This window comes from Falco rusticolus, chromosome 11, assembly GCF_015220075.1.
Source record: "Falco rusticolus isolate bFalRus1 chromosome 11, bFalRus1.pri, whole genome shotgun sequence".
In the NCBI taxonomy this organism is placed as follows: domain Eukaryota; kingdom Metazoa; phylum Chordata; class Aves; order Falconiformes; family Falconidae; genus Falco; species Falco rusticolus.
In genome coordinates this window covers 10,200,489-10,214,320 of record NC_051197.1, presented here as the reverse complement: position 1 = coordinate 10,214,320, position 13,832 = coordinate 10,200,489, and the positions used below count along the sequence as shown (strand labels likewise).

Sequence of the window (13,832 nt, the reverse complement as noted above, 5' to 3'; positions counted from 1 at the left end):
GTGACGTGAAGCGGCGGGGCGGGGGCGGGGCGGGCAGGCGGGCCGGGGGCGGGCAAGCATCAGCGATGCCCGGCGCGCCGCGCTCCGCCCGCGGGCGGCAGCTCCTCTCCCGCCTCAGCCCACGTCCCGGCCGGCGCCGGCGGCCCCCGAGGTGCGAGGCGGCGGGAGGAAGGGCAGCAGCAGCCGCCGGCCCGTTCGGCGGGCGAGCGGTGCGTTCCCCGAGGCCCCCTCCCAACAAGCGCTGCCGTGATTTGGCAGCCGTCCGGCTCCGGGCCTGCCTCGCCGCCCGGCATTGGTTGGGCGCGGCCGGTGCCTGCCGGGCCCCCCGGGAGGTGACACCGGCCTCCGCCCCAGGCAGCCGGTAGCGGCGGGCGGCAGGTCGCCGCCTGCGCCGGGGGGATGAAGCTCTCCTGGCTGGGCGTGGATGTCTCCCGGGTGCTGCACTTGGCTGCCGTCTTCTGCCTGACCTGCGTGCTGCTGAAGGCCATCCAGCTGTACCACCGGCGGCGGGAGCTGCTCCGGGCGCTGGCCGACTTCCCCGGCCACCCGACCCACTGGCTCTTCGGCCACGTCCAGGAGGTAGGGCGGGAGCCGCTTCCCACAGCGGCCGGGGGGATGCTGCCGGTGGGACTTGTCCCTCTGCTCTAGGAGAGCTGCTTCTCCTGGTCCCTGGGGAAGGGAAAGACGGGCATCCTTTTCCTTGGCCATCCAAACCGCGCTCTCAGCGTGCGATGCCTGGAGAGCTGCCCAGGCAGGCCGCTGCAAAATGCGTGGTGGAAAGAGGTGGCAGCTGGCTTGCAAGTAAAGCAAACGATAATATAAGGTGGCTTGGGCCAGGATGTAGCCCGGCATTGGTGCTGGAGGCAGCTCTGTCCCGGGGTGGGCTCTGCTGTCACCTCTGTGCTCCTGTGAAAGCCAGGGCAAGGCCACAGCAGCAGCCCCCGCCACGCTGAGCACCTGCGCGCCACTGCCAGCACCCAGGGCATCTTCTGCCCCTTGCCACCTGGTGTCACCTCCACGGCCGGCCAGGTGGGCCAGGCAGCGCACGGGCCATTCCGAGTCACACTGAAGCCACAAAATGCATCCCAGGTATAGCATCCAGCACAGGGGCCACGCGTCTTTTTAAGGTTGCGTTACAGCCATGACTAACTAAACCCACATACACAAGAAGCAAGCCTTGCTCCGGGCACTCGTGGTGCGGGTGACTGATCCCCAAGGTATGCACTTGCCCGCACAGATCGGGGTGACCGCCTCCTTGGCAAACATTTCCACAACTCACTGGCAGCTTCCTAAGGAGTAACTGAGCTGCCTGGTGCAAAAGGCATTTCCATGCATGCTAAAGCCTGCTTAAAATCACCCCGACCGCTCCTGGGCTCTGCTGATGCCCTGCTTTGGCCAAATCTGTGGCGCATTGAATAACTGGCGCCCTGAAAAGTAGCTGGGAAATCTGGATGGGACCTCCCAGGGCTCGTCTCTGTGCCATGGCCGCCCCAATTTTCCTGTGCTGGATGCTGGACGGGACGGGCAGTCTTTTGGCAACCTAAGCATGAAGATGGGCCAGGTCAGGGCTTCATTGCGCTGCCAGTTAGACTTTAAAACAGCAATAAATGAAGTATGTTTGCCTGTTTATCAGTGGTGACTATTTGTCTTGGAATAGGGTTTAACTGTTTGTGTCCCATCGTGGCTGGGTTGTTCATGGCTCAACTTTTACCACAGGTGGTATTTTCTGAAGAATTCCTGTTGGCAAATTTAATCGTTTGCTGATTAAATGCTCCTGAATTCCCCAGAGCCCAGCAGTCCATTGAGCCAGTGAGGAAACTGGCAACACTCTGGGCACATACTGAGTACAAAGTTTACATGCACCTCGGAGGGTGACCTGAGAGCTATATTCAGGGAGAGCACTGACGTTTCCTCTTCTGTTGCTTTAAAATTATTAATTGCCAGTTTTGATTCAGACCTGTTTAGTATCTCAAATATATGCTTTGGGTGGTCTTCTGGGAATACATCACTTTGTTTTAAAGAGTTCTTAGGTATTAGGCTCCGCTTATCCGAATCACTTGGTAGAAATTGCATTAAAGTATCAGGAGAGGTTGTGTAGAGCTGTTCAGCCTCACTGCAGCAGCACAACTTAGTTAAAAGCCAGAGTGCCATCCAGAGTGCCAGCGAGCTGGCTGAACCCACTTCCCATGGCCACAGTTGGTGGGAAGCAGAGGAGCAGGGTCGCTGCCCCATGGGCGCAGGGGGGCTGTCAGTTCCTTGGCAGCCCTTTGCCTGCATCTGCCCTGTCCAGGCAGCTGCTGGAGGAGAGCCAGCCTGGTTCTGAGCATGGCACTGCTTCATGCTCACATTCCAGCTCCCGTGTTTTCTGCTTCATTTGCTATCGATGCATAGTCATTAAAAGCGCCTTTAAGCGCCTCTTCCCAGATGCTTTTAGTGTTGGATCCACTTCAAAACTTGCATTTCAGCATGAGATCAGGCCTTCCTTAGACCTGCGTGGGGATTATACTTTTTTTTTCAAGCCCCCAAGGGAGGAAGACGTAGAAGTGGTGGTCTTCCCTGCAGAGCCTGGTAGCTGGAGCCCTTGTTAAGAAGCAGGAGCTTTCCTTTCCTGTTCCTCCGCAGCCTGTAGCACTTTACAGCCTCTGGCTGCTCCAGGAGTGCTTGGCACAGCAAATAGAGGTTACTCACCTTGGGGGTAACCTCTCCTCTCAAATAAACCCGTTCCACCCTCAGCCAGCTCAGGGACAGTTGACCCTGAACCAAGGCTGGCGCCCCCAAAACAGGATTGGATGAAAAGGCTTCTAGCGTTAGGACTTCTGCCAGTGAGGCTTACTCAGCATCTCCCAATTACTTCCATTTATGCTTTCTGTGATTTTGTGACGGGAGGAAGCACAAGCAGCCATATCAAAGGGACTTTCACATGTTCAAATATCACTCAGCTAAAGGCACCATGCCAAGCCCCGCTTCTGCTGGCATTGCTGAAGAGGTGGGCGCTGGGGGATGCTGCCTCCTTTTACTCCAAAACTTGATCCCTGCAACCAGAAAAACTGATGGTTCTCTTTAATAAATCCAAAACCTTGAACGTGAGCAAGAGAAGTTGAACGATAACATTCTACCATAAGTTATAACCGGATGTAGTTCATCATTCTGCTGGATGCAGGAGACACATGAGAGATGCTGCAGGGACCCGCCTGGCCCACAAGGACAGGGGCTCAGCCTTGGAGCACAGAGCCTGGATGTGCCCCTACACAGCCTGTGCAGTCCCCAGGTAGACACTACACAGCTCCTGCGCATCCTCTCCAAGATAAGCCTGACATGGGCGATCATTTGAGCACCAGCCATCTGCCGGGTTGAGAAACACTAGCCAACTAAAAGCTGAGCTGAGCTAACTCAGCACCAAAGCGACTGAGCAAATATTCACTTGACTCAATCGATAGGGTGACTTTGTGGCCGATTTCTGCACCAGTGTGTGGATGTAATGAAACTTTGAGCTTCAAGTCAAAGCAGCAGCAGCTATGTCAGCCCTAGCTTACTAAATCCTTCCCCTTGCATATTGTGGCAGAGCAGTTTCTGTTCAAAGAAAAGAGAATTCTTCACAGTCTTGTCTCTGTGATCTTTTTTTTATTGTTTCTGACTTTGGATCTTTCCATCGGTCTTTCCACTTGTTCTTTGGCCGTTGCCTTGTTTAATATGCAACGATGCTGGCTATAAATGCAATAAAATGGTGATCACTTTCAGAGAGTGAACCTGCCAGTGCTGCCTATACAAACACTGGTGCTCACGTTGCTCCTCAGGGTGCAGCTTCCAAGGACCAGAGATGAACCTTTCTGGGAGCACCAGCTCTTCATTGCCTATTAAATTCAATTCCTGGAAATCAATGAAATCTTAATCTAACATTGTTAACCAGCATCCCCTCCTCTGTACACTCTGTTGGTGACTTTGGACTAATTCTATTGCATTTTACCTGGACACTGGCCTTTTCCACCTAAACGGCTGGAGGAAGCTGTGGCCCGGGTTTCCCGGTCAGGAGGCATCGTTGCACCAGGGCAAACACAGCAGCGATGCTGTTGGTTGCCATGAAAGTGCTGCTGTATTTTCTTGTGACTCCAGGGTATTAATTGCTCTACCATGTGCAAGTGAAAACGTATTTGCGCACCACTAAATGCAGATGCTGTCTGAGGTAAATCTGAATCTTCTCGGGGGTGACCATGGAAACAGAGCAGATAACATACAGGCACTGATAGGCACCACCACTGTCCCTAAGGATATTCTCCATAGTTAGGGCCAAGTGATAAGGAAGCATTATTTTATATGAGGTTTAAAAGTAGCAAGCACCTCTACTTCATATGTTCTGTAAACTCAGAGGGACAACACCTTGTTTGCCATTACCTGGTTTTATGATGTAGAAAGACCTTGAGCTTTTTAAGACGGTGTATTGGGAGTTTATTTGGTTTTTTTCTCTGAATCTGTGTATTCTTTCTCTTTTTACTTCTCCACAATTAGTTCCTCAAGGAGGAGGAGGTGCTGGACAAGGTGGAGATATGGGCACAGAAGTACCTATATGCTCACCCTGTGTGGTTCGGAAGTTTCTCAGCATTCCTGGTTATCACTGATCCCGACTATGCCAAGGCTGTGTTGGCCAGAGGAGGTGAGGAGATGATGCCTTCAGCTGTGGAGCAACAACCACAGCCTGCAGATTTCCCATCCCAACCTAAAAATGCACAGCAAGGCAGGGTTTCACAGAGGGGTTGCCTTGCACAAACCATCTAAAGGCACGGAGAGATATTCCTCCTTCATGCCGTGCCCTGGCTGCTTCAGGCACAGGGCTCCAGGGCTGACCAGGGCCCCTCCAGATCACTTGTTGGCAAATCAAACTTCCTCAAGTGATCCTTGAAGAGTTGCTTTCTTAGTGCCCAACCCCAGCGAGAAGGCGGCAGCTGGGAGCTATTTTCTTGGCTTAGAGCCCTGGCTCCTACTGCAGGGAAGTATCTGTAGTGCATCAAGAGAGAAAGGTGCTTAAAAGTGTCGTCTGGGAAGTTTAATCATTTATCACACAGCACAGACTTTGGACTACCAATATGATATTTTTTCCAGTCTGGGCGCTTGCTTTTGTACTTGTTTCTTGCTGCTGGGCCAGGCAGTGTTGTTTTGTTGTGAAATACTGATGAACTCTGCAGGGATGCCACCAGTTCTGCTTTATGCCTAACAAAAACTGAGAGCCCAGAGGGAGCTTGCAGTTGCAAACCAGTGTGTTGATGCTACTGAAACATTTACAATTTTCTTTTCTCTTTCTTTGTGATTTTTTTACAGATCCCAAGGATAACATCAGTTATAAACACCTTGTCCCATGGATCGGTATGTATTCCCAGGGCTTTGCCTACCAGGGATGATTCTGAAGTTAGTCAAGAACATGCTATAAATAAACAGCATTGTACTTGGTTCTTGACGCAGTTATAGCTAAAAGCTTCCTGAAATCATTACTTTTATTGAAAAAGGTGCTAAATAATGCCATTTTTTGTGATTTGAGGAAGGAAAGTTCAAACATAGTCATATATATAAATGAGAACCACTTATACGTCCATAGATAGCAAAGGGGAGAAGCTCATAGTGGAGGACTGGTGGAGAATGCATCTGCTGATCTGAACTTCTCATCTCCATCTGTGTGGGTGTTTCTTTTTGGAGGCAGTGCAGTATCATTTCAGTGAGCAGGGCTCTGCTCAGCCCTGGGAACCCTAGAGCTGATGGCAACATTTGGAAATACTGTCTCGTAGCAGCTCAGACAGTGGATTTAATCATGCTCCTCGCAGGCAGAGGCTGTGTCCGCAGGCAGGTGAAAGCAGCCTGCTTGTGCCCAACAAAACATGCCTTGCCTGTGTTTCCCCAGGGAACGGGTTGCTGATCTTACATGGGCCAAAATGGCACCAACATCGAAAACTCCTGACTCCAGGGTTTCATTATGACGTCTTGAAACCATACGTGACCCTGATGGCAGAGTCTACTAACGTGATGCTGGTAGGACTCAAATCTGATGCTCCTCTCTCTGCCTTGTTTTCTCTTCCCTGATCCTGACTGGGTAGTGGGTAAATGCTGGAGCAGAGTTTTCTTGCAGCACCCTTGCTCACAACCTGGTAGTTGTAAGGACAGGCTGTGTCCTGGTGGTCAGGCTTTCCGAGGCACCACAAATCCCTGCCTCTGCCTGTGAGTTGGAAGGAATGAGCAGGTTGAACCTCCCTGCAGGGGCTATGTCTCTGGTACTGCCTTGGGCTCTGTGGCTGAGATTTGAGGATTAATGTTACTACCATCCCTAAACTGTGCATGATCTCGCAATCCCAACCTCAACTTCTTGTAAGGTGTTTTTGTAAATGAAGAATTGAAGTAAATAAAGGTTCATAATAAACCCCCCAAAATAAAAAGGTTGGAACAGAGCTTTACTGTGACCTAAGGTTAAAGGGTATCATTTGCTGTCAACATACCCATGACTGGATTGCAATCACTGCCTTGCCTAACACACAGTGAAACTGCGCTGTTCTCCCATCCATCATTGCTGGACATGATGGAAACCAGTGTGAATTACAGGTGAGGGGTACCAGGCTTTGTGTACGTGGACCAGCAGGAGGCTGCATGCTGGATCTGTTCTTTCTCCTTTGCCTCCCTCCATCCAGCCTCCCCAGAAACTTCCACATGGTTCCTGACTGTCCTCCCTCCCACTGGCCCAGGATGCAGCCAGGAGCCAGGGGCTGGAGAGCCAAGAGAGCTTTTGCAATGCACACAAGCCCCTGGCAGTTTGTCATTCCTTGCAGACAATGCACAGTGCCTATTGTGGGAGCCGATGCCACCAGGTGGCAATCGTTGTATGTGTTAAGGACACGAGTCTGGCCCTACGAGCCCACTTCCCCAGTTCTGTAGGAGCTCAGATGTGACTGTGCTCCTCCATCTCCCTTTCTCCGCTTTTGAGTCCACTGGTTCCTTACAGCCATGAAGGGACAGAGGATTCAACATCATTTCATGTCTGCCAGGCAAGAGAGACGCTATTTATAGTTTCTTTAGGGATCCCCTATATGAAAAGTTGAGCAAAAGCTCCTAGATTTTATGCTGGAAAAACACAGTGACAGAGCATGGGATGGAGGAAAAACCTGGGTCAGAAGTTTGCATCTTAAGCACCAAACTCATATGTGCTTGAGAACAGACTTGGTGAAGCCCAGTGCCGACATACACTGCGCTTGTGCAGGGAACATGCTGCTCCCCGAGACAGGCTTTGGTAACACACCCCATCACCCAGGAACGCACCCATCCTGGGCTTCTCCAGGGTGCCCTTGCCCCAGGGTCCAGTGTACCAGGGCCCACCGCTGCCAGAATCTGACACTAGCAGCTGCCTGAGGCAAGTCTTGTATTAACCACCCCACTCTTGGCTTCCCTTCTCCAGGCTTTTGACAGCAACTAGAGTCTCTTCTTTCCATTTCTCTGGGATGTATCCCTAGCTGAGCACTCGTTTAACCAGAGGGTAACTGCAGATTGTGCAGAACTGTCCCTTGCCTTCTCATTTCTGTCTCCTTTGTGCCCTAGGATAAATGGGAGCAGTTGATCACAGACGGGAAACCGGTGGAGCTCTTTGAGCATGTCAGCTTGATGACTCTCGATAGCATCATGAAATGTGCCTTCAGTTGTCACAGCAACTGCCAGACCAGCAGGTCAGTGCTGGCTGTCCCAAACCCTGGCAAAAAAAGTTTGCACCTCAGAAGGGAAATGGGCAAGTTGGTTGTCATGAAGTTCCCAAACTGACAAACTTCCACCACTCCCTCTCCCCAGGGAAAACACCTACATCCAGGCGGTCTACAACCTATGCCACATGGTGCACCAGCGCCTCCGCATCTTTCCCTACCACAATGACATCATTTACTGGCTCAGTCCCCACGGATTTCAGTTCAGGAAGGTCTGCCAGCTCGCTCATGACCACACAGGTATCCCCTGCCTCCATCCTTTGCCAAACCTTTCAAACAGGGTGGGTGATGGCTGACCAGAGTTACCTCTTTGCCCACGCCATGATCCTGCCTGGAGGCTCAGAACTGGGATCCAAGCAGAGCATCAGCTTGCAGCAGTGGTCTGATCTAGGCATGAAGCAAGGGGGTCTCACAGCTCCTGGGTTATTAAACTGGACTAACGGAGGCATTCCTCTTTGGGAACACTCCTGTTAAATGGCCAGACTCCTGAGAGAAAGGATGGGTGCTGCAGGCAACACTGATGCAAGGAATGATTTTCCTTTTCCAGCCCAGGCATGATTTTAATGCAAGGGTAAAGTAGGTGAGGAGTCTGTGGTGGGCAAAGAAGTTTGCAGAAAAGGATGGCAGTGTGCACAGCATTTGTTGCCATGCTGCTGAAAAAGCCAAACTGCCTGGGATACTGAAGCACACGTATTGGACTGAGCACTGGTCACCCCCTTGGGTGAACTTTGCATTCACAGGGTGAGTTTGCAGCTCAGCACTCCTGCCTCTGCTGAACCTTTAACTCTTTCTTCCCCAGACAAGGTGATCCGTGAGCGAAAGGAGTCCCTTAAAGATGAACGAGAATTTGAAAAGATCCAGAAGAAGAGACATTTGGACTTCCTGGACATTCTGCTGTGTGCCAAAGTGAGTGGCGAGGAGTGGGTGTGCGGTAGGGCAGCAGGGTGCAAAAGCCACTCAGTCTTTGCAAGGGTCTCACAAACTACCAGAGACCCTTAGGACTGCACACACCATTAAAGTTAATTGGCCCAGCTCTGCCCATTTGAGGAGAAGCTAAGGTGATCCCATTTCTCATCCTGAAATGCTGGTAGTGTCTATTGGGGAATACAACATGCAGAGGGATTTCATAGTCCTGGTGGTTTAATATGGGGTGATAAAGGAATTTATAAGTGAAGGCAAAGGGGCCCTGAATTCAGTCTAAACAGATTGATTTTGTTTATACATATCCCAGGAGCATCACCACCCTGCTTTGCAATAGCTGGAATAATATAATGGTCCCTCCTGGGATATTGTATTTTATATATTTTACGTATAAATATAGATATATAAACTTACTGAGTCTACACTGTCCCTTCATCCAACTTATTCACCAATGAACTGGATGAAGAGCCAGAGATCCCTCTCCACAAATTTCTGAAAATACCAAACTGGGAGGAGCAGCTGATACACCAGAGGCTGCGCTGCCCTTCAGCAAGACCTGGACAGGCTGGAGAGCTGGGCAGGGAGGGACCTCATGAGGTTCAACCAAGGCAACTGTAGGGTCCTGCACCTAGGCAGGAGCAACCCTGTGCACAAGTACAGGATGGGGCTGACCTGCTGGGAGGAAGCTCTGCAGGGAAGGACCTGGGAATGCTGGTGGACAGCAAGGTGCCCATGAGCCAGCAGTGTGCCCTGGTGGCCAAGACAGCCAGTGGGATCCTGGGGTGCATTAGGAGGAGCGTGGCCAGCAGGTCAAGAGAGGTGATCCTCCCCTCTGCTCTGCCCTGGTGAGGCTGCACCTGGAGTGCTGTGTCCAGTGCTGGGCTCCCCAGATCAAGAGGAATGGGAAACTAATGGAGAGGGCCCAGTGGAGGGCTACACAGATGATGAGGGGGCTGGAGCATCTGCCTCGTGAGGAAAGGCTGAGAGAGATGGGCCTGTTTCGCCTGGAGAAGGCTGAGAAGGGATCTTATCAATGTCTATAAATATCTTGAGGGCGAGTGCCAAGAGGATAGGTCCAGGCTCTTTCAGTGGTCCCCAGCGACAGGACAAGGGGCAACAGGCATGAAGTGAAATACAAGAATAATACATATTCCGCCTGAATATGAGGAAAGACTTCTTTACCTTGAGGGTGACAGAGCACTGGAACAGGCTGCCCAGAGAGGCTGTGGAGTCTCCTTCTCTGGAGATGTTCAAAACCTGCCTGGACACAATCCTGTGCAGCCTGCTCTGGGTGAAGCTGCTTTAGCAGGGGGGTTGGACTGGGTGATCTCCAGAGGTCCCTTCCAGCTCCAACCATTCTGTGATATCTGGGCCACTTTAATATATATATATCACCTATATTAGCTGTATTATCTCTATTATCTATTTTTTTATATTTTTAATATATTTTACATATATATATATATATATGGGCCACTGAAAGTGTCTCCTGACTGTTAGGACGAGAATGGAGCTGGACTGTCTGATGAGGACCTGCGTGCCGAGGTGGACACGTTCATGTTTGAGGGCCATGATACCACAGCCAGTGGGATCTCCTGGCTCTTGTACTGCCTGGCATCACACCCCGAGCACCAGGCACGGTGCCGGGAGGAGATCCGGGGGATCCTGGGACACCGGGAGACACTTCAGTGGTAAGGTTGCTTTTTTCAGCTGGTGACTTTTTTCCCCATCACTGCCATTTCTAAGTGAGCAATGCCTTCAAGGCTTGAAAGCTGGGGTGCTAAAGGCTGCTGCATGCACAGGGACTTCATAGGGTGGAGCACATACTGCATCCTTTAGCTAAATCTGCCTCCCTGCCCTTCAGGGCTTGTATTACTGGGGCAAACACAAGAAAAACCACTCCAGACCAGGAGGCCCATGCTGGATGCCGTGCCAAGACCTGGTCCGCCAACATTGCTCTTTGCTCCGTCCTGTTTTCTTGCCACAGGACATTGTAGTCACAGCTTTTCACCTTTTGCTGTCACTTTGCACTTGAGCATGTTCAGAGGTTGTTCAGAAGTGTCCTGGGGTCCCCAGCTTGCAGCAGCCTGTGGTTGGACATTGTGGGTCCCTCCGTATGCCCCATCTGTTGCAAGGGGGTCTGCGCAGGGGGCTGATGGCCATGGGGCAGTGGACCTCCCAGTGCAGGGCAGCAGTGGGAGTGTGGGCCTCAGTCTGCCTCTGTCCTGGCAGGGAGGACCTGGGCAAGATGACTTACAGCACCATGTGCATCAGGGAGAGCCTTCGCCTTTACCCACCAGTGCCTGGTGTGTCCCGGCAGCTCAGCAAACCCATCACCTTCCCCGATGGACGCACCTTGCCAGAAGGTCTGTAAATCCCATTGCTGCTTCAGAAAATTGTGCGTTTGGACATCAGCTGCATCCTCGCTGCCTGCCACAGAGCAAAGGCAACAGCCCTGCCTCTGTGACCTGCTCCTCGCCGGCGCAGATGTTTCAGATAGGACTGTGCAGATGTTGGCCTTCTGTTGATAGACTGAGGTCTGGGCTGTACAGCAGCATCCCTGTGATGTCCTTCCTGCCACTGTCGCTATAGGGCAGTTGTGCCAGTGCCCAAAGCCCCTTCTGTCCCGGCCAAGCACAAGTTCATGGTTCACCCATTCTGGCAAACTGCAGGCACAGGGGGACAGGGAATGGTCCCATCCCAGCTTGCGGCACTGAATTGCCCTGTGCTGCTCCTTCCCTTCTCTGATTTGGCACACAGACAGGCGGTGTTGGTGGGGGGATGATGCACCTATGGTGCCGGTGCCTTCCCCATTTCCACCGTTTGGCTGCTTACAACTAAACGAATGGAAAATGTTTCATCTTCTCTGAAGCCAATGACAAAACCCTCATAGGTTTCCAGTTGACAGATAAGACTGTGATGATTTAGTCAGACCTTTGTGTGAGTATGCTGCAACTTTCCCTTTAGGTTCTTTGTCAATGAGCTCTTTTCTTCTCTATTGCTTTACAGGCAGTGTCGCCGCAATAAGCATTTATCTCATTCACAGAAACCCTGCAGTATGGAAAGACCCTTTGGTGAGTTTTCTTTTGCCCTTCTAATAATTTTTCCCCTTTGTGCTATGCCTCTTCCAATGTCCCCTTCACCTGTTAGCAGGAGAGCAGAGCCCCTCTTGCTCCCAACAACTTTGCCCATGGGAACCACACTGGGATGTGACTGCCTAGCGTTAATCTCTGCCAGCTGCGGCACAGGGCAGTTAGACCCCAGCATTAGGGCTGGGTGCTGCACAAACAGTAAGACAAAGTGCTCCGAAGAGCTTGTTGTAATATCAGGCAAAAAGATGATTTTTTGCTCAGCCTACAGGTGGAGAATTGAATCCCAACTCTCCAGGATTCATACCTGTGTCTGTTTTATCCTGGCAACACCTTTGCCAGGCTCAGTGGAAAGCAAGGGAGTCTGGTGTATGAGTTTCAGCCCATCTAAGAATAAATTCTCTCTCCGGTGGGGTTGTTCAGAAATTATGGGGTGTCACATTTTTGAAAATACTAGTCAGTACTGTGTTTCTTAAATAATCACTTTTTCTTGCTGCGTATTCTTAATTTCCAGGTATTTGACCCTTTGCGGTTTTCCCCAGAGAACATCTCAGGCAGACACTCTCACGCCTTTCTGCCTTTTTCTGCTGGAATGAGGTAAAGTGTATTGAACAGCGAAGGGGTAGTGGGGAAAGAAAGCATGCATCCCCGGGAACTGCTCAGCCCGAGAAGTGTGTGCTGCTGGTATAATTGCTACTGGAGAAACACTCACAGAGTGCTTTCAGAGACCACCGTTTGAGGTCCTGGCCCTGCGATGTTAAACAGTTCATGAGCATATAAAAAGCATTTATGCCAGAGGGACTCTGATAGCAGCAGGCAAAATAAGAAGGCAGCATTGCCAGGCCTCGCCTGGGCACAGGGAGCCAGGTCCCAAAGCCGTGGAGCATCGTCCTGGCATCACGCAGGGAGCCTGCAGCATCCTGGGCTCACTGCTCTCCTCCTCTCCTTGATACAGAGACCTCCATCCCACCCCCCAGGCCTTTGATTCCCCCTTCTCCCCTGCTCCCAGTCCTTCCCTTCGCCCTGTGCTTACCTCACCAAGGCAAACACTTTGCAGATCCGCTCCTGCTTGGAGACCCACCACCTTGGCTCTGCCTGCCTCTCCTTTGGCTTCCCCATCCCTCCTCCATGCTCACCGAGCATGCATCCAGGAGCTCCCGATGCTCCCCCAGATTCCCCCTGCTCAGCCCATGCCCCTGCTTTTGCTACCCAAAACACTGCCTGGGGCCCCTAGAGCTGCAGAGGGGAAGGGTTGTGTGCTGGTGGGAGAGGGCTGGGATCTGACCATGTGGGTTTGCTGTGCCCACTGCTGAGGTGGAGTGGCTGAGCTGCTGTTTTACCCCAGGAACTGCATCGGGCAGCAGTTTGCCATGAACGAGATGAAAGTGGCGCTGGCCCTGACCCTGCTCCGCTTTGAGCTCTCGCCCGACCCTGCCAACCCTCCCTTCAAAATACCTAGGATCACCCTTCGCTCCCAGAATGGGATTCACCTGTATCTAAAGAAAATCGGCTGATGCTGGAAAACAATCTGCCTTTGCCAGAGGGAGGGACCAAGCTGATGATGGGACAACGTTACTCTGGGGTAAAAGGTGCAAGGCAGGATTTGTGGATGAGGATTCCTGATCTCTGTGCTTCTCCTACCAGCTGAAAGCCCCTTGTGTCCTGGGCCTAGGTAGCCTGGATGGCATTGCACAGACCCATTGCACTCTGCTCTGAGCGCTAGTCTCCAGCAGCCAGGTGTGGCCATGCCCCTTCACTGGCTGCCCTCTTGCCCTGCCGTAAGGGCTGACCTGACCTGGGAACATCTGCAGGTCCCAGCATCTTCCTTTTTACCAAATCCGGCCTTTGCACTCATGTCCTGGCCTAATCCATAACCATTCCCAGCCCTGCTCCATCAGTACCTTCCTCAGTGCCTAGAGGTCAGCCCTCCTCTCCTGGAGCAGGGACAGCCCATGGCAGACCTGTCTCTTCTCGCACTTCATGTGTTTCTGTTTTGTTGAAAGCACTGAGTCCAGTTTTGAAAACTTTGAAATTCTGCCTAAACTGCAAAATATTCTGTAATTTTTGTGTTAATAAACCAGTAATTATTCCTGTAACAGCAGCT

At 51.7% G+C, this 13,832-nt stretch overlaps 1 protein-coding gene across 1 annotated transcript; it reads left to right on the top strand.

Moving 5' to 3' along the window:
• The first annotated feature begins 83 nt into the window (after positions 1-83).
• LOC119155829 (cytochrome P450 4B1-like) lies at positions 84-13,824 on the top strand. The gene is made up of 12 exons (XM_037404881.1): positions 84-579; positions 4,504-4,648; positions 5,311-5,355; positions 5,885-6,012; positions 7,564-7,688; positions 7,807-7,958; positions 8,518-8,624; positions 10,140-10,330; positions 10,872-11,005; positions 11,649-11,713; positions 12,243-12,325; positions 13,074-13,824. The coding sequence occupies exons 1-12, from the start codon at positions 400-402 to the stop codon at positions 13,240-13,242; spliced, it is 1,524 nt and encodes a 507-aa protein (XP_037260778.1). The 5' UTR covers positions 84-399; the 3' UTR covers positions 13,243-13,824.
• Positions 13,825-13,832: the final 8 nt, after the last annotated feature.